A 21421-nucleotide genomic window follows, 5' to 3' on the forward strand; every position below is an offset into this window, starting at 1 on the left:
ATCACTCATTATCAGAGAAATGCAAATCAAAACGACAATGAGGTACCATCTCACACCAGTCAGAATGGCTGCTATCAAAAAGTCTACAAAAAATAAATGCTAGAGAGGGTGCAGAGAAAAGGGAACCCTCTTATACTGTTGGTGGGAATGCAAATTAGTACAGCCACTATGGAGAACAGTGTGGAGATTCCTTTAAAAACTGGAAATACAACTGCCATATGACTGAGCAATCCCACTGCTGGGGATACACACTGAGTAAACCAGAACTGAAAGAGACACATGTACCCCAATGTTCATCGCAGCAGTGTTTACAATAGCCAGGACATGGAGGCAACCTAGATGTCCATCGGCAGACAAATGAATAAGAAAGCTGTGGTACATATACACAGTGGAATATTACTCAGCTATTAAAAAGAATGCATTTGAATCAGTTCTAATGAGGTGAGCCTGTTATACAGAGTGAAGTATGCCAGAAAGAAAAACACCGATAGAGTATATTAACGCATATATATATGGAATTTAGATAGATGGTAACCATGACCCTATATGCAAGACAGTAAAAGAGACACAGATGTAAAGAACAGACTTTTGGACTCTGTGGGAGAAGGCTAGGGTGGGATGATTTGAGAGAATAGCATTGAAACATGTATATTACCATATGTGAAACAGATCACAAGTCCAGGTTCAATGCATGAGAGAGAGTGCTCAGGGCCAGTGTACTGGGATGACCCTGATGGGGTGGAATGGGAGGGAGTTGAGGGGGGGGCTTCAGGATGGGGAACATATGTACACCCACGGCTGATTCATGTCAATGTATGGCAAAAACCACTACAGTATTGTAAAGTAATTAACCTTCAATTAAAATAATTAATTTAAGAAAAAGATTCAACAACTATTTGAAGAACCCAATAATGAGAAAGTAAATCTAGATTAAAATTCCATGAGGGAATTAGTAGATTTAAAAAAGGAAAAACAGAAACACAACTTAAAGGAACATTCTCAAGAGAAAAGAACTAGATATGATAGTATGCATTGCAATAGCTTGAGATTAAATAGCATTTCAATTGACCCTGCCAGTTCATGCTATAAATTCATGCTTTTTGCCAACCAAAATACCAGGAGAAAACATATGGAAACAATCAAATATCTGGTATTCTTTGCTTCCATGAAAACGCAAAAGAGAAAAACATCTCACTCATTTTAGCAATTTTAAATGCTAATTTTTATTTACTGCTAACTGCAAAGGACATCAATACTGTGCAGTAAAACAATCACATAAATCCAATATTAAACAATAGCATATGGGATAAATCTAAAGCAGAGCACCATGTGCCTTCAAAACTGGTTAATATCATAGAATGCAACTCAGGTCAGATGATTCTTAAGAAACCTGAAGAGCTCTCTCTTTTAATATTATTTAGTTACCCAGAGGCAAATGCTCTTGGTTTTGCTTCATTTTCTAGAAAAAAGTAGAAGGCTTTCCAATTTTGCATTGTTTAATATGATGTGTGACATCTGAACCAAGGAAACAGTTCGTATGATTTATTCCTTTTATCAATTGGTACAATCAGCTAATATAAAGCTGACAAGCTGGCTGACAGGAAAGCAGCTGAATACAATGAAATGTGCTCAAATATGGGGCTAGTTGTACATTCATCTCAATTTCGTTATTCACAACCCAAAGAAATACTCCTTTATTTTAAAGTACTATTTTAAATCAAAAGATAAAATAATCTTAAAGACAGATATAATAGTAACCACTCTAACCACCCTAAATCACTTAAACACTAACATAAAACACTTTTTAAAGCCAAAATAGCAAGAAAGATGGCAGTGCAATACTTCATACTGCTGAATCTTACATATTCTGAGGTACATAATGAGAAGCTGGAGGGGCAGCAATATAGCCAAGTGGCCCAGGATTCATAGCACCATGAATTTGCGGAGAACCACCATACGCTGCACCAACTGGATGCCAGGGAGCAACATAGGGATAATCTGGCACAACAGGAAGGCAGGAATCAAAACCTGGCAAAGGTGGCTGCCCATACAGATCTGACATCACTGGATAATAGACTGCTCCATGAGGGACAGATGCAGGGTCAGCATTTGGAAAAGTACCTGAAACAAAGAAAGCACACAGTACACTTCATATACAAAGATTCACTAAACATCAACATAAATAGATATTCTTGAGGTAAAAATGAAATTTAGCATTAACTCTAAGAAAAGATCCTACAATTGTAGGAGGAACACTTTAGATATGAACATTAGTGACTAAAACAGACTACTAAAATATAAAAATTTTCTAATTAAAATTAAATACATATGTATATAAAATATATCAAATGTACTCTACATAGAGACAGCTACCTTTTTGGGAAGAGTTTAGTTATCAACAGACAAAATACACAAACATTCTCGAGTCATTTTTGTCAATTAAGTTATTAAAAGAGTTGGTCAGAATTATAAAATATTTTTTTCCATATGACACATATCACCCAAATAACCATTTTGTATTATTTTAGCAATTAAAAATTCAAGTGTTGTTACAGTCTTGTCTGTACTTAAAGGTAAAATTCTGAAAAGCATTCCAAAAATTTAAGAGTTATCTCTTGAATGTCATTAACATGCTAGCATCATTTTAATTTTATAGCACTTCCACTGCATCAGTTTTAGTGGAAATAAACATATGCTGTTCTGCAATTATAGTGACTATATAAATGTTTTTTTTAATGGATTCCTTTATTACTTGGGGTATCTTAACGTCGTTTTGTGAAATTAAGACAGGCACTGTCTCATGTTTACTACAATAAAAATAGCTCTATAAAAGGTACATGGAACAAAAAGGCAATAATAGTTGATATTTTAATTTGTATTACCATGGAGCATATCATACCACCACATGAGGGATGAGATTTTATAGTCCTAATAGTATGACTTAAATCAAACCCCTTATGATTATACAGTGGAAGTGAGAAATAGACTTAAGGGCCTAGATCTGATAGATAGAGTGCCTGATGAACTATGGAATGAGGTTCGTGACACTGTACGGGAGACAGGGATTGAGACCATCCTCACGGAAAAGAAATGCAAAAAAGCAAAATGGCTGTCTGGGGAGGCCTTACAAATAGCTGTGAAAAGAAGAGGGGCAAAAAGCAAAAGAGAAAAGGAAAGATATAAGCATCTGAATGCAGCGTTCCAAAGAATAGCAAGAAAAGAAAAGAAAGCCTTCTTCAGTGATCAATGCAAAGAAACAGAGGAAGACAACATAATGGGAAAGACTAGAGATCTCATCAAGAAAATTAGAGATACCAAGGGAACATTTCATGCAAAGATGGGCTCAATAAAGGACAGAAATGGTCTGGACCTAACAGAAGCAGAAGATATTAAGAAGAGGTGGCAAGAATACATGGAAGAACTGTACAAAAAAGATCTTCATGACCAAGATAATCATGATGTGATCACTAATCTAGAGCCAGACATCTTGGAATGTGAAGTCAAGTGGGCCTTAGAAAGCATCACTATGAACAAAGCTAGTGGAGGTGATGGAATTCCAGTTGAGCTGTTTCAAATCCTGAAAGATGATGCTGTGAAAGTGCTGCACTCAATATGCCAGCAAATTTGGAAAACTCAGCAGTGGCCACAGGACTGGTAAAGGTCAGTTTTCATTCCAATTCCAAAGAAGGGCAATGCCAAAGAATGCTCAAACTACCGCACAATTGCACTCATCTCACAGGCTAGTAAAGTAATGTTCAAAATTCTCCAAGCCAGGCTTCAGCAATACATGAACCATGAACTCCCTGATGTTCAAGCTGGTTTTAGAAAAGGCAGAGGAACCAGAGAACAAATTGCCAACATCCGCTGGATCATGGAAAAAGCAAGAGAGTTCCAGAAAAACATCTACTTCTGCTTTATTGACTATGCCAAAGCCTTTGACTGTGTGGATCACAGTAAACTGTGGAAAATTCTGAAAGAGATGGGAATATCAGACCACCTGACCTGCCTCTTGAGAAATCTGTATGCAGGTCAGGAAGCAACAGTTAGAACTAGACATGGAACAACAGACTGGTTCCAAACAGGAAAAGGAGTACGTCAAGGCTGTATATTGTCACCCTGCTTCTTTAACTTATATGCAGAGTACATCATGAGAAACACTGGGCTGGAAGAAGCACAAGCTGGAATCAAGATTGCCAGGAGAAATATCAATAACCTCAGATATGCAGATGACACCACCCTTATGGCAGAAAGTGAAGAGGAACTAAAAAGTCTCTTGATGAAAGTGAAAGAGGAGAGTGAAAAAGTTGGCTTAAAGCTCAACATTCAGAAAACGAAGATCATGGTATCCGGTCCCATCACTTCATGGCAAATAGATGGGGAAACAGTGGAAACAGTGTCAGACTTTATTTTTGGGGGGGCTCCAAAATCACTGCAGATAGTGACTGCAGCCATGAAATTAAAAGACACTTACTCCTTGGAAGGAAAGTGATGACCAACCTAGATATCATATTCAAAAGCAGAGACATTACTTTGCCGACTAAGGTCCGTCCAATCAAGGCTATGGTTTTTCCTGTGGTCATGCATGGATGTGAGAGTTGGACTGTGAAGAAGGCTGAGCGCCAAAGAATTGATGCTTTTGAACTGTGGTGTTGGAGAAGACTCTTGAGAGTCCCTTGGACTGCAAGCAGATCCAACCAGTCCATTCTGAAGGAGGTCAACCCTGGGATTTATTTGGAAGGAATGATGCTGAAGCTGAGGCTCCAGTACTTTGGCCACCTCATGCGAAGAGCTGACTCATTGGAAAAGACTCTGATGCTGGGAGGGATTGGGGGCAGGAGGAGAAGGGGACGACCGAGGATGAGATGGCTGGATGGCATCACGGACTCGATGGACGTGAGTCTGAATGAACTCCGGGAGATGGTGATGGACAGGGAGGCCTGGCGTGCTGCGATTCATGGGGTCGCAAAGAGTTGGACACTACTGAGCGACTAAACTGAACTGAACTGAATATGCTAAACTATAATATGCCTTCAGAAAAGGGAGGAGAGAAATAAAATTCACATTCCTCACATGCAACAGGATCAGTATATCTATACATATAAGGTTTCATTTAGTTCTTATAACAAGTCTGGAAAGTCATATAATATATTATTTCCCATTTTACATAAAATCAGACTTAAGGAGGTTAGGTAACTTAGCAGAAATCACATCCATCAAGCAGCAGCTGCTGGAATGGAAAGCAGATTTGGTTAGGTTAGTATACATTGTTCTACCTCCTGCTGATTCTAAGATGGGCAGTCCAAAGATCCTATGCTAAACCCTTCAAAATGCCTCCTGATCTATATTATACTATAAACTGATAGAAAAAGCAAGCATCCTTATGGTCTGGCACAGAGGTCTCAAACTCTTTGGTCTCAGGATCCCTTTACATTCTTAAAAATTTAGGATCTCAAATATCTTTTGCTTATGTGGGTTATATTTATCAATATTTATCCCATTAGGAATTAAACTAAGTTAAATATGTTATTTCACATAAAAATAAGTCAATGTTAAACTCATTTTTCATAAAACTCTGTATTATTCGCCCCCTCAAAAAAAACTGTGAAACCAGTGGCACTATTTTACACTTGTGCAATCTCTAATGTATGGCTTAATAGAAGACAGCTGGATTCTCATATCTGCTTCTGTATTTTATCTATTACGATATATCCACTTCAGTACTCTTGCCTGGAGAATGCCATGGACAGAGGAGTCTGGTGGGCTCTCATATAGCAAAACGTTGGACATGACTGAAGCGACTTAACACACATACGCATTATGATATATTTAGTTGAAATACATGAAGAAAATCTGGCCTCATACAGATATGTGGCTGGAAAAGAGAGAAGTCTTAATAATTAGCCTTTTCAGATAACTGTAGATATTCTTTGATGCTACACCAAAACTAGCTAAGTGGTGATTTCTGAGAGGTCAGTCGCAATGTGGACTTTTCATACTTTGTTAACATTAAAATCCATCACTTTTTCTTGCAGACATCTTTTACAAAATCATGCACAGGTAAGATTATACATGGTAATTGTGAAAATACTATTTCACTAAGTTATACGGATCTCCCACATGTTGACACATTTCACTATACAATGTAAAAAAACTGTATCATAAATAGTCCCCCATCGCCTATTTTATTAAAAGAAATAATTATGTATTAGAAGCTGTCAAGCTCATGGTTATTAGATAAAAATTGGAATTCTGGATAACTTATATTTGGAAGTTGGAATCTCTATCTTTGACAAAAATACATACTATCCATTGCCCTTCTTGAAGTTACAGGCTTAGTTGTTCATCTGAGAAAATGTCTGCCAGATCCCCAGTCTGAACAACCACAGTTTGTCTATCATTCTGTCAAGTAAAAATAGCGTTCCATGAAAGTCAGCTAGCTTAGCTCGAAACTCAAGCTCACAAATAATTTTCTTTTAAAGTCAATTATCATACTTAGATATGCAGAGAGCTTTCTGAATACTTCCTATTTTGTCATATACAATATTAAATACAATTTTTCAAATATTAAAAATGTAGTAAAATAAGAACATCTTTGATCAAACACAAATAAAGCTGGCATTTTTATATCAAGCATGTGTGAAGATGCTGATTACTAGCACAGTTTGGTGCCCCTGCTTGGATTTGGGCTTAGGTGCCAGCTATTCTACCCACACTGATATTTGCACCCTTAATGCAAATCTAACACAGCAAAAGAGACAAAATCCATGTATTACAATGAATACTTTTAGCCTCATGGATCCTTTGAAAGAGTCCCAAGGGACCCCAAGAGGTTCATGTACCATGCTTTAAAAAATGCTGGTGTAGGATGAATGGATAACAAAGCCATGGTACACATTATTCAGCCATAAAAGAATAAATTAGAGTCAGTTGTGAGGTGGATGAACCTAGAGCCTCTTATGCACAGTGAAGAAAGTCAGAAAGAGAAGAACAAATATAGTATATTAACGCATATATATGGAGTCTAAAAAATAGTACTGATGAACCTATTCACAGTGAAGCAATGCAGATGTAGACATAGAGAACAGACAGGTGGACACAGTGGGAGGAAGGAGAGGGTAGGACAAATTTAGAAAGTAGCATTGACATATACACACTATCATGTGTAAAATAGATAGCTAGTGGGAAGCTGCTGTATAACAGAGGGAGCTCAGCCTGGTGCTCAGTTGACGACCCAGAGGGGTGAAATGGAGGGGGGAAGGCTCAAGAGGGAGAAGACATGTATATAAAATTATGACTGATCCACAGTGATGTATGGAAGAGACCACCACAGCATTGTAAAGCAATTATCCTCCAATTAAAAATATATATGGGTGGTTTAGTCACTAAGTCGTGTCCAACTCTCGCAACCCCATGGACTATAGCTTACCAGGCTCCTCTGTCCATGGGCTTCTCCAGGCAAGAATATTGGAGTGGGTTGCCATTTACTTCTCAAAAAAAAAATACATATATATATGTATGCAAAATTTAAAAAATAAAGCTGATTAAATGAACCAAATTTAGGAAAAGGTTTAAACTGAACTTCCTATTTCTACACTTTTGTTGCAATACACAGTTACATGGTTATGTAAAATAAATTAAAGAAATGTTGGTCTAGTATAACATCTGAAGGCTATTACTGTTACACACAATAAAACTCAATTGTCTTTCTTGTAGAAAATTTCTCACTACATGCTTACCATTTGCTGATACTTCTGCCTGTGTGCCATCTTGTCTCTCCACCTCACTGTATAACTGAGGAATGGTTTGATCTACTAGAGGTGGCGGCTCAGTATAGACTGGATAATTCTCTGCATGAAGCTGCTGCTGTTGTATCTGTGGCACATAGACCATGGAGTGCCAGTAGCTGTGGTGGTAGCACTTGGGCAAGAAAGTGGAAAAAAAAAAAACACTTTACTATTTCTTTTCTTAAAGTAGTACCATTGTTCACTGAGGTAAAAAAAAAAGCTAGGCCATGATTTTCAGGTGAGATAACAATGACTTTTGAAATAAATGACATGATATTTAGAAAATCTATTCTCTATAGCAACTTTAAGCTCTTTCTCAGCCTTTGTATTTCATATTTGGACCAGGAATTCTTTAAGGAAAGCACTCTAAGGAAATTAGAGATGTACACAATGGTTTGTATACAAAGATATTTGTTATAGCATTATTTTTAAAGGCAAAAAAATTAACAGCCTAAATATTCAGCAATAAGAAACTAGAGTGCATTATGATACAGCCATGATGTAACACAATACAGGCAATAAAACAATCATGGCATCAAAATAAAAGTGTCCATATTGTTTAACTTAAAAAATTTACAAACCTACTTAGCCTAGTCCATATTTTATGAAATAAGCTGTAAGGAAATATATCAAAGTGTACATTGATTGGAAATATATCAAAGTGTACATTGATTACACAAGTGATTTCAGTTTTCTTTACACATTAGTGTTTTCCATATGCTCCATAATGAAAGCTATTACTTTTAATATGAGAAAATATTAAAATATCTATTGTACATAAGAATCTGCTTGCAATGCAGGAGATGTGGGTTCAATCTCTGTGTCAGGAAGATCCCCTGGAGAAGGAAATGGCACCCCACTTCAGAGTTCTTGCCTGGGAAATCCCATGGGCAGAGGAGCCAGGCAGGCTACAGTCTATGGGGTCGCAAAAGAATAGGACATGGCTTAGCGACCAAAGAATAACAACAACAAAATGTAGGAGACTATACAACACAGGGAACATAGTCAATATTTTATAATAACTATAAATGGAGCATAACCTTTAAAAACTGTGCATCACTATACTGTACACCCGTAATATATAATATTGTACAGCAACTATACTTAAAAATACTAAAAATAAATAAATAATAAAACTGCCTCTGCTTTGTTTCCACATGTGACTATAATAAACATAACTGAAGGGGCAAGCATTTTTATTTCTCCAATTCTTGAAACTGCATTTAGGAAATATAGTCTCAAGAACAAAAATCCACTCCATTACCCTTAAATTATAAATGTGTGCCTATCGGGGAAGACAGTTTCTTGGAAATGATATGTTCAAGGTTTTAGGGAAATCAGTATCTTGGAAAACACAAACTAATCTGAGTATTATCCAGGAGACTATTTAATTTAGTATATCATTGGCCAAATTTGAAGATGCATCATTCTTTTTCAGAAAATATGCCATCTTATTTTATCAGAAGTGTATTTTAGGGGGAAATGATCCCTGAAAGAATAAAGTAAAAGAGCTCTTACCTGATATCAGAGATACCTTTCAGTGTTATTAAGATATTTGTCAATATTCCCTTTCTACAACTCAGGGAAGTGGTAAAAATCAGTTTTTGGCAAGTATCTATGAACACAAGTGCTTTAAAAATAATAGTTCTTTAAATGTCTTTGACTTAGTCTAATTACTTTTCACGTAAAATACAGAAATAGCCACAAAAATGTTTTAAGTAAATAGAATAATCCATTTGAGAAAGAAAAACATAGTGAATAGTCAGCATATGATGTTAAACATGGAAGCCAATATATGCTAAAGTTGTACTGCATAGAGACACCATTCACAACAATTTAACAACTATTTTATAAGAAAAGCTGAAGCACTAGGAGGTTAAAGTACAAAATTGGCCTGGGTCACCTTCAGAGATATAAAGACAGAAATAAACCTTTTAGGTCACTCAAAGTATTCTTGGGTTTTAAGGTTCAAGAGTCTGATTATCAAAACAGCTTACATTTTTAAGAGAGCTTTTTCTAAATCAAAGCAATTTTAATAGGACTCTTACCTGTAATCCCAGATTGAAATAGTACTGCAAAACTTTTGTATCTAAAATTAAATATTTACATTTTAGTGACTAGATGACATAGAAAATTAAAACTTACCACTTAAAGAGCTCTTCTCTTCGACTATTAATGTATATACAACAAATGTAGTCTTCCCACATCAACACTACCCTCAATCCTACCTTATAGTAAATGACCATTTACCTACCACTAAGATCATGTTCTAACTGAAGGTTTAATCAAGAAATACATATTTAAATTCTACTCTTAATATTAGGTAGATGTTACAGGAATACTACTATGCAGATACTTAGAAAGAATGTAATAAAGGCATTTTCTTGCTTGTCTCAAGACTAGAATTTTAATACAAATCTACTACAAAAACAATCATACTGGTCTTCGGAGCTAAGACACAGTACAAATTAATGATCTATGAATGCCAGGATCAGTGATGTCCACTAAGACAACCAGCACTGTTTAAAACAATCTACCTTGTTTTTATTTAACATGACAAACATACCACCACTAGAACTCCAAAAAGAGGAGGCAATGAGCAAGGTAACTCAAATTATACCCTAAGGTGATAAAATTTCTCCAGACATAGAACTTAATTAAAATTTTCTATAAATAAACAAAAACTAGATGTATGAGAGAAGAGGGAATAGCCTTAGCATTTCAATTATAGCTCTAAATGCATTTTTACTGATTGATCTGGAATTCACATATATTCTTATCAGTATAACGAGTTTTACTAAAACTCTCAGAAAGCCCCTCCCCTTCTTAAGTTGGAGACTCCCAATACATACAAACGTATTTACTGCCTCTTTAAAAGAATGAGCTTGTATTCTGACTATTATGTGGGAGTACAGTATAAAAGCCTAATACTCAAGCTGAAGAATATGAAAAGATAATAGCAGGAAGTAAACCCACAAATGGCATGGGATTCCACCTCTTGGTATTCACATACATCCACATGAAATTTGCATACAAAATACATACCAGTATTATTCACAATAGCAAAAATGTAGTAACAACCCAAATGTCCATCAACTAATAGATAATAAAATAAAGTGTGTCTATATATAATGGACTGTTACTCAGCTGAAAAAAGAAGGAAATAATGACATATGTTACAACGTGGATGAACCTTGAAAACACTATGCCAAGTGAAAGAAGTCTGCCTACAAAAGACCACATATTATACGACTCCAGAATAGGCAGAAATGTATGTCCAGAAAAGGCAAATCTAGAGATGGAAAGTAGAACAGTAGTTGCCAGGGCCAGAGAAAATGAAGACTAACTGCTAATGGGTACAGGGTTTCTTTTGGGGTTATGAAAATGTTCTGGAATTAGACAGTGGTGATGGGTGCACAAATCTGTGCATATACTAAAAAGCACTGAATTATATATACTTTACATGGATGACTTGTATGGTGTATGAATTATATCTCAAGCTGTCAAAAAATGGCAGGCAAGGACTATAAGAACTGAAAAACATCACTTTGAAATGTAATTGGGGTGGGATCATGAAAATGATAGGATTTAAATAGGAAATTATATGGAAGAGTGGGGGTTGGGGAAGAATGTGAGTAGGTTCACCATGTTAGAAAAGACTTAGAAGTAGAAAACCAGGTGCATAGAGTTCTTGTAAAAGTAGGAGATAAGGTACAAGTTTGGACTGACCAGCAGGCTCTTATAAAACTAAACACACACTTATCTATAAGCCATAAATTTCACTCCTAGGTATCTGCCCAAGGGAAATGAAAACACATGTTCACAAAGACTTTTACAAGCATATTCATAGCAGCTTTATACATAACAGACCCAAATTAGAAATAGTCCAGGTGTCCCTCAACAGGAGAATGGACAAACTGTGGAATACCTATACAATGAAATACTACTTAGCAACACAGACTACTGATATATGAAGCAACATGGAAGAATCTCAAAAACACTGCATTGAGTTTAAGAAACCATTCATAAAGAGTACATATTGCATGATTATATTCACAAGAAATTTTAAAACAGGTAAAACTATGGAAGAAAAATATCAGAATAGTGATTATCTCTAAGGGGAAGTAGAGATAGGGGTGGGGAATGACTGGAAAGGGGAATGAGGGAACTTTGTGGATAATGATGTTCTATACCTTGATGGGTATTTGGGTTATACAATTGCACATACTCATTTGTCAAAACTCAGCAAGTGTACACGTAAGTTTTGCTCATTTCATTATAAGTAGACATCACATCAAAAGAAAAATAGATCCAAACTCTAGTAAATGATACGTATGCTGAAGTTTTTATGGGGAAGAATGATGTCTACAACTTATTTTGAAATCCATCTTTGAAAAGATGGATTAACTGATGGACAGAGAGATGGATGGAGGAAAAAACAGAAATATATAGTAATGCAAGTATAGTTAAATGTTTACAAAGGAATATAGGTGGTAGATATATGAATATTCATTTTAAAATTCAAATTTATATTTAAACATTCTCAAAATGTTAGAAAATGCAATAATCAGCATTATGTGCTGAGAAGATCTTGGTCAAGGGTAGGTAGGTGAAAGGAGAGGAGTAAAGGGATCAGAGTTTAGATTCTGGGTGAATTAGGTGGAAATGATACATTATTAACAAAATAGAAAACCAAGAAGAGTCAATGTTTTACACAGCATAAAGAGAAGAAAGAAGGGAGATAAAGATGAATTTTATTACAGAGTGAATCTGAAATAAAAGAAAGAAAGCCAAATGAAACTGTCTAGCAAGTAAGTAGAGGCCAAGGCCAGACAGATTTAGAAATCATCTACATAAAAGTTGATATCAACTTTTAAGGAAGAGAAAAAGAACAGAATGAAGTTGAAGATCTTGAAGACTACCTTAGGGGCTGAAAAAACAAACAAAATAAAACAGAGAAGCAGTTAAAAGAATCAATGGAAAGTTACATCAAAAAAGAAAAGAAAAGAAAGTATAAATAAGCTACAAACAACTTTCAATTACGATTCTCTTGGGATACACTGAGGGGTAATAACAAACTTCCAATGGAAAGCTATCCTTTGTTTAATAAAGGAAATTCAAGGCAGACCAGACCTCCCCAGCAACTCCTCTCCCAAAAACCTTTTCCAATTCCTCAAAATTCAGTTGGAATCCTAAATATCAATAATGCAATAATTTCATGTACTTGTGTGGGCATTAAATAAAAGAAATGGAGAAAATTTTGTTATCAACTCCTACTTTCCAAGAAAAATAGTTGAGAATAGATACCCAGCTGCAAATCTTCTTTAGGGCAGACATGTAGCTACCTTAGAAAAGCAGCATGAGTCAGCTCAATCATCCTCTTCTCGATGATGCAAAAGATATTCTCAGCTTCCAGTTGCTCCTTTCCTTAGTCATTTCCCCAGCACTGCTCTCAGTTTCCTTTTGGTCCCCCCACCCTACCCTCATTGATCAACCAAAGAGAGATATGCTCTAAAATTAAAAAGAGAAAAACAGACCTAAATAACCCTCACCTAACTGTCAAATCTACTTACCTTGAGGCAGATCACTGCCACTTGGATCACAGGAATAAGGTGGAGGTGGCAGTGCTAAGTTTGAAGCCTCTCCTACCTCAAGAGGAGAAGGAGGAGTTGGTGGTGGTAATGGAGGAGGTGGAGGTGGTAGAGGGGCAGCAGCAGCAGGAATAGGAGCAGAGAGGTATGGATACGATGGTGAAGCAATCACTACAAAAGAAACAAACAAAGTAGGGATGCCACAACTGTAACACCTTATAAGCAGTAGCTAATCTATGTCTTTTGTGTTCTCAATTTCAACAAGCAACTCTCTAAGTCTTATGGTTTGGCTTAAAAACAAAAACTCAGAAGGTAAACTGTCCATATTCTTTTAGACATGCCAACTGAAAATGAGTTCAATATAGGTTATTGTGAGTTAAGGAAATTACTTCACATTAAAAGGAAAAATGAAAACTGGAAGCTACAAGGTTTGACTACTAAGATTTTAAACAGGTACATAAATACTATTAAGGCAAAAATTTTACCTAGCTTAATACAAAGTTAAGGATGTTTTCAACCATCTGCAAAATCACAAGATGTAAACACTAATAGGAGAGGCTAAATTGCACAGATTACAAATTTAAGCAATCCTTGAAGATTTCTACTTGGTAGTATCAAAGGAATATAGAGAACTCTAAATCATAACAGTTCCATTTGTGATGACCTACAGAATCTGAAACAGGCTACATGAAACCACCTTATTTTCTTTAATTTTCTGTAACTGTTACTATAGTTTAAAAACAAGATTCATTTAGGAGTTTCACAGTTTTTGACATAAGAAATTTAAATACAATTTTGTTTAAATATCAATACATTCCCCTATGATGATAAAAAAAACAATGAAGCTCCAACCTAGTAAAAATAAATATCTCCATATATATATATATACGTTAGATAAATCTGTTAAATTTTTTTGAAAGATTATTGATACAACCTTTCAAGTTTAATTGAACATCTTAGCTGACTTAGAAATTCAAGTACTAAATTTTATCACTGTGTTGCGGCTGCTGCTAAGTCGCTTCAGTCGTATCTGACTCTGTGCGACCCCAAAGACGGCAGCCCACCAGGCTCCCCCATCCCTGGGATTCTCCAGGCAAGAACACTGGAGTGGGTTGCCATTTCCTTCTCCAATGCATGAAAGTGAAGTCACTCAGTCATGTCCAACTCTTCATGACCCCATGGACTGCAGCCTACCAGGCTCCTCCGTCCATGGGATTTTCCAGGCAAGAGTACTGGAGTGGGGTGCCATCACCTTTTCCATATCACTGTGTTACCTGTATTATAATTTTAACCCTCAGAACTATAGAAAGTTTAGGCTCAGTAGTCAATAAAGGTTTAAATTCAGAGTTTTAGAACACTTAATTTAGTATAAGTGTTGTCCACATAAGCTGAAATTGTTATTCTGGTAATTTAGCAAAAGGAATTTAAGGCCAAGTATCAGAAGTAATCCCTGTAGGACCTTCTAGAACTAACACCAAAAACAGGTGTCCTTTTCATCATGGGAGACTGCAATGCAAAAGTAGGAAGTCAAGAGATACCTGGTGTTAACAGGCAAGTTTGGCCTTGAAGTATAAAATGAAGCAAGGCAAAGGCTAACAGAGTTTTGTCACGAGAACACACTGGTCATAGCAAACAACCTTTTCTAACAACACAAGAGATGACTCTACACATGAACATCACCAAATGGTCAATACCAAAATCAGACTGATTATATTCTTTGCAGTTGAAAATGGAGAAGCTCTACATATTCAGCAAAAATAAGACTTGGAACTGACTGTAGCTCAGATCATGAACTGCTTATTGAAAAATTCAGGATTAAACTGAAGAAAGGAAAACCACTAGGCCATTCAAATAATACCTAAATCAAGTCCCTTATGATTATACAGTGGAGGTGATGAATAGATTCAAGGGATTAGATCTGGTAGACAAGAGTGCCCAAAGAATTATGAATGGAGGCTACACTGCACAGGAGGCAGTGACAAAAACCATCCCAAAGAAAAAAGAAATGGAAGAAAGGAAAATGGCTGTCTGAGGAGGCTTTACAGATAGCTGAGGAAAGAAGAGAAGCAAAAAGCAAGGGAGAAAGGGAAAGATATATCCAACCGAATGCAGTGTTCCATAGTATAGCAATGAGAGATAAGAAGGCCTTCTTAAATGAACAATGCAAAGTAGTAGATGAAAACAACAAAATAGGAAAGACTGAGATCTCTTCAAGAAAACCGGAGATATCATAGGAATAGTTCATGCAAGGATGGGCACAATAAAGAACATAAACAGTTTCCTGACAGAAACAGGACCTAACAGAAGCAGAAGAGACTAAGAAGAGGTGGCAATAATACAGAGAAGAGCTATTTAAAAAGGTCTTAAGGACTTGTATAACCACGATGGTGTATTCCCTCACCTAGAGCCAGATATCCTGCAGTGTGAAGTCAAGTGGGCCTTAGGAAGCATTACTACAAACAAAGTTAGTGGAGGTGATGGAATTCCACCTGAGCTATTTCAAATCCTAAAAGATGATGCTGTGAAAGTGCTGCACTCAATATGCCAGCAAATTTGAAAAACTCAACAGTGGCCATAGGACTGGAAAAGGTCAGTTTTCATTCCAATCCCAAAGAAAGGCAATGCCAAAGAATGTTCAAACCATAGAACAACTGTGTTCATTTCACATGCTAGCAAGGTTATGCTCAAAATCCTTCAAGCTAGGCTTCAGGAGTATGTGAAGTGAGATGTGCAAGTTGGGTTTCAAAGAGGCAGGGGAACCAGATATCAAATTGCCAACATTCACTGGATAATGGAGAAAGCAACAGAGTTCCAGAAAAACATCTACTTCTGCTTCACTGACTACACTAAATCCTTGAATGTGTGAATCACAACTGTGGAAAATACTTAAGAGATGGGAATACCAGACCACCTTATCTGTCTCCTGAGAAACCTGTATGTGGGTCAAGAAGCAATAGTCAGAACCTTACATGAACCATGAACTGGTTCAAACTTGGGAAAGGAGAAAGACAAGGCTGTATACTGTCACCTTGTTTATATAACTTATATGTGGAGTACATCAAGTGAAATGCTGGCTGGGATGAATCACAAGCAGGAATCAAGATTACTGGGAGAAATATCAAGAACCTCAGATATGCAGATGAGTGAGTGAGTGAAGTCACTCAGTCACGTCTGACTCTGCGACCCCATGGACTGTAGCCCATCAGGCTCCTCCATCCATGGCATTTTGCAGGCAAGAGTAGTGGAGTGGGTCGCCATTTCCTTCTCTGGGGATCTTCCCAACCCAGGCATCAAACCTAGGTCTCCCGCATTGCAGGCAGACACTTTACCATCTGAGCCACTGGGGAAGCTTGAAGAGCCTCTAGGGAAGGGTTAAAGAGGAGAGTGAAAAAGCTGGCTTAAAACTCAACATTCAAAACACTAAGACCAAGGAATTCAGTCCCATCATTTCATCGCAAATAGATGGGGGAACAATGGAAATGGTGAGAGATCTTTCTTTGACTCCAAAATCACTGTGAATGGTGAGCACAACCATGAAATTAAAAGACACTTGTTCCTTGGAAGAAAAGCTATTAACAAATATAGACAGCATATTAAAAAAGCAGAGACGTCACTTTGCCAACAAAGGTTCATTTAGTCAAAACTATGGTTTTTCCAGTAGTCATGTACGGATGTTAAGAGTTGGATGATATAGAAGGCTGAGCACCAAAGAATTGATGCTTTTGAACTGTGGTGCTGGAGAAGACTCCCAAGAGTCCCTTGGACAGCAAGGAGATCAAACCAGTCAATCCTAAAGGAAATCAACCCTGAATATTTGTTGGAAGGACTGAGGTTGAAGCTCCAGTTCTTTTGCCACCTGATGCAAAGAGCCAACTCACTGGAAAAGTCCCTGATGCAGGCAAAGACGGAAGGCAAAAAGAAAGGAGGGTGGCAGAGGATAAGATGGTTAGATAGCATCACTGACTCAATGGACATGGATTAGAGCAAACTCTGGGAGATAGTGAAGGACAGGGAAGCCTGGCGTGCTGCAGTCCATAGGGTCACAAAGATTTGGACAGGACCTAGTGACTTAACAACAGCAGCAATATAACCTCTATATAGCTACAGGCCAACAGTAAAAGGAAATGTAAGTCTTGGGGTGATTAAAACTTGATAACTAACTCTTTTGGGGGCAATGAAACTGTTCTCTCTTGGTTTTGGTGGTGGTTGTACAATGCATTGTTAAAACTCATAGAACAGGGCACTAAAAATGAATTTTACTGTATCTAAATTAAACAGTACATTTTAAAAAATTGTTCAAATAACTTGATTTTGGAGTTTTGTCATGCATGTAGAAATCTCCACTTTTATAGTTTTAGAAGAGGAATTTAATTTTTAGAACATCTCCAAATGCTCTAAGGACTTTATGGTTTGTTTTCTATAAAATAATGGCTTCCACAAAGCCTCACTCATTTCTTCTAGATTAGCACTCAAATAACACCATATTTTTTTCAAAAAAAGCAACTGAAATGAGTTCAATTAGCTAAAAAAAGTAGAAGTGATTATGATTACAAGGTAAAAACCAACTACTAGACATACGAGTAGCTAAATAAGTTCTCATGGGCCTGAGAGAATCAAGGATAGAAGAAATTTGGTGGTTATTTTGTCTGAACTCACCTTTATTTTAAAATGCATACTATAATATACTCCATAAGAAAGAACTTTTAAAACTTTCAGTTGCTCTAGAGATGCATGAGTATCTCATCCATAGATTTACTGGGGCTCCAAAGAGGCTTAACAGGTATAGTTCAAAGAAGGGATCCAGAAAAATGGAAGCAAACTTTTCTAAAATGTGAATGAAAACCAATGAAATGCATTCAGAAAGTTTATTTACTTGTCCGAGCAGCTGCAGGCTGCTTCAGGACATTTCAGAAGAGAACATGAAGATTTGGATTCTCTAGAGATCAATGGGCAGGGCCAGGACCAAAGTGCAGTGAGGTACAAAATTTAAAGGGCCACCAAATTAAAATAAAAAACAATCCATGATGAATAAAATAAAAAAATTCTAAAAGACAGGATCCAAGCTTGCACTTGCATGACCCCAAGAGTGATTGCCTCACTCACCTCATCCTAAGTCTGGCCGAGAGTTCTTGTCTTTTTAAAAATTTTTGATACTTTGTGTATCAAGGATTCTTTTTTTTTGCATTAATCTTTTTTCATATAGTACATTAAAGTGTTATTTATCTTGACTGCTATGTGTTTTTTTTAACACTCCCTTAAATTTTGCACCCAAAGCAAGTGAGTCACTAGTTCTGGCCCTGGCAAAATACTTGGAAACAGTTACCAAAAAAATCAGTTAACAGGATTTAATGCCTATGAAGACACTCATAATAAAAGCAATCATAGCATCTAGTTACCTGGCAGGTAAGAAGTGACTTAAAGGAAGATGGGATGGGGCTGCCAGACAGACACACGTGAAGAACAAGGGGAAACATGAATTTTATCTAGAGGACTGACAGGAATGATAAAGAACAACTAAAAAGCACTCATTACCTATTAGAGTTATAGCTGTGGTTTACAAGAGACACAAAAAAAGTAAAACAAAGGCAGCATACCTTTTTAGAAATGCAAAGTGAAGAGGAACTAAAAGCCTCTTGATGAAAGTGAATGAGGAGAGTGAAAAAGTTGGCTTAAAGCTCAACATTCAGAAAACGAAGATCATGGCATCCGGTCCCATCACTTCATGGCAAATAGATGTGGAAACAGTGTCAGACTTTATTTTGGGGGGCTCCAAAATCACTGCAGATGGTGATTGCAGCCATGAAATTAAAAGACGCTTACTCCTTGGAAGGAAAGTTATGACCAACCTCGATAGCATATCGAAAAGTGGAGACATTACTTTGCCAACAAAGGTCCATCTAGTCAAGGCTATGGTTTTTCCTGTGGTCATGTACGGATGTGAGAGTTGGACTGTGAAGAAAGCTGAGCACCAAAGAATTGATGCTTTTGAACTGTGGTGTTGGAGAAGACTCTTGAGAGTCCCTTGGACTGCAAGGAGATCCAACCAGTCCATCCTAAAGGAGATCAGTCCTGGGTGTTCATTGGAAGGACTGATGCTGAAGCTGAAACTCCGATACTTTGGCTACCTCATGCGAAGAGTTGACTTATTAGAAAAGACTCTGATGCTGGGAAGGATTGGGGGCAGGAGGAGAAGGGGATGACAGAGGATGAGATGGCTTGATGGCATCACCAACTCGATAGACATGAGTTTGAGTGAACTCTGGGAGTTGGTGATGGACAGGGAGGCCTGGCGTGCTGTGATTCATGGGGTCACAAAGAGTCGGACATGACTGAGCGACTGAACTGACTGACTGACAAAAAACACAAATCTGGAATTTACAGAATAGATTTCAATTATTCTACATAAATGGGGTATTACAATATTTGATTCATGTATCACTTGTTTTTTAAGCTCAGACATCTGCTAGAAGCAGATAGCCAACACTTTCCCTTACTATTATTGGCATGCATGTCTGCTAAGTTGCTTCATTCGTGCCTGACTCTGTGCGATGCCATGGACTGTAGCTTGCCAGACTCCTCTGTCTATGGGATTCTCCAAGCAAGAACACTGGAGTGGGTTGCCATGCCCTTCTCTAGAGGATCTTCCTGACCCAGGGATTGAACCTGCAGCTCTTAAGCCTCCTGCATTGACAGGCAGGTTCTTTACCACTAGAGCCACCTGGGAAGCCCAACAATTATTAGCACAAAGTAAAAAAAACCACAGTGTCTACATTAACACTTTCAATGGAAAATTTCTGAGAACATTAATGAACATATACACACACACACACACACACACACACACACACACACACACACATATAGAGAATGTTTTGTTCGAGGCACTGGCTAAGCACACAATTTTTACATTATAAATAAAACAGATATAGAAAACAAATCCAACAAATTTGTTTCAAGTGGACACTATCCAGATTAAGAAAGAAAAGTCTGCCAGCCATTTCAGAAACATTCCACGCACTCTATCACAATCACCGCAGTCTTGAGTGCTGTATGCCTAGTTGCTTCAGTCATGTCTGATTCTTTGCAACCCTATGGACTGTAGCCTGCCAGGCTCCTCTGACCATGGGATTCTCCAGGCAGGAATACTGGAGGGGGTTGCCATGCTCTCCTCCAGGTTATCTTCCCCACCCAGGGATAAAACCCTTGTTTCTGGCATCTCCTGCATTGGCAGGTGGGTTCTTTACCACTAGTGTCAGCTGGGAAGCCATTACCACTCTCTTACCCCACCACAATCAATCATTATCCTGGCTTTCATAGTAATCACTTTATATTTTTAAGCATTTTGTCACCCAAATATGCATCCCTAAGGAAGTTTTTAAAAATTGAGATCCTGAATATCTTTCAATCTCTTGGTCCTTTTTCCATCCCTGTCATTTCCTTTCAATTTTTCTTTCAAGGAACCCTCGACTTGTTGAGTTTCCCAGTCTAGATTTTGCTGATTATATACTCACTGTGCATTTCAACATGTTCTTGTCTTTCCTGTAAATAGGCAACTAGATCCAGAAGACTAGATCAGACTCAAGATTGATTCCTTTAATAGTCTATAGGTAACATCTCACTATCTTTGCAGTCTTAATAATTATTGCTGTTTAATGTGAGTCCATTCAGTCAGTAAGGACTGCAAGATGGGCATATTCTGCCACTTCTTTTTTTTACTGATCAGAATATATAGAAATACTTCCTCTCATCTACTATTTGGTTATCCCAGTAGGAAAGTTCATATAAGAAACGTAGGATAAATACTTGATTCTTTCACTATACTGTCCAGTTTTCAAGAAAGCAAAATTTCATATCCTCGAGAACCAATTTTTTTTAGTTATATATACATATTTCAGATTAGTTTCTATTATGTTATTATAAGATATTGAATAGGGTTCCCTGTGCTATACAGTAAATCCTTGTTTTTTTTTTCATCTATTTTATGTATATTTATATCTGTTAATCATAAGGGAATCAATTTCTAAAATATCATCAGGAACTTTTAAA

At 37.1% G+C, this 21421-nt stretch overlaps 1 protein-coding gene across 8 annotated transcripts in view; it reads right to left on the reverse strand.

Moving 5' to 3' along the window:
- Positions 1-1198: 1198 nt before the first annotated feature.
- Positions 1199-21421, reverse strand: part of ALG13 (ALG13 UDP-N-acetylglucosaminyltransferase subunit) — a 79725-nt gene continuing 59502 nt past the window's right edge. For all 8 annotated transcript variants that reach the window (XM_060408430.1, XM_042242413.2, XM_015105087.4 and 5 more), the window contains 4 exons: positions 13358-13546; positions 9833-9873; positions 7737-7917; positions 1199-2121 (listed from right to left, as the gene is read on the reverse strand). In XM_060408430.1, the coding sequence (XP_060264413.1) occupies positions 1859-2121; positions 7737-7917; positions 9833-9873; positions 13358-13546 (674 nt within the window). In that variant the 3' untranslated portion in view covers positions 1199-1858. The remainder of the gene's footprint in view (positions 2122-7736; positions 7918-9832; positions 9874-13357; positions 13547-21421) is intronic.

The sequence above is a fragment of the Ovis aries genome, chromosome X (assembly GCF_016772045.2).
Source record: "Ovis aries strain OAR_USU_Benz2616 breed Rambouillet chromosome X, ARS-UI_Ramb_v3.0, whole genome shotgun sequence".
Classification (NCBI taxonomy): Eukaryota; Metazoa; Chordata; class Mammalia; order Artiodactyla; family Bovidae; genus Ovis; species Ovis aries.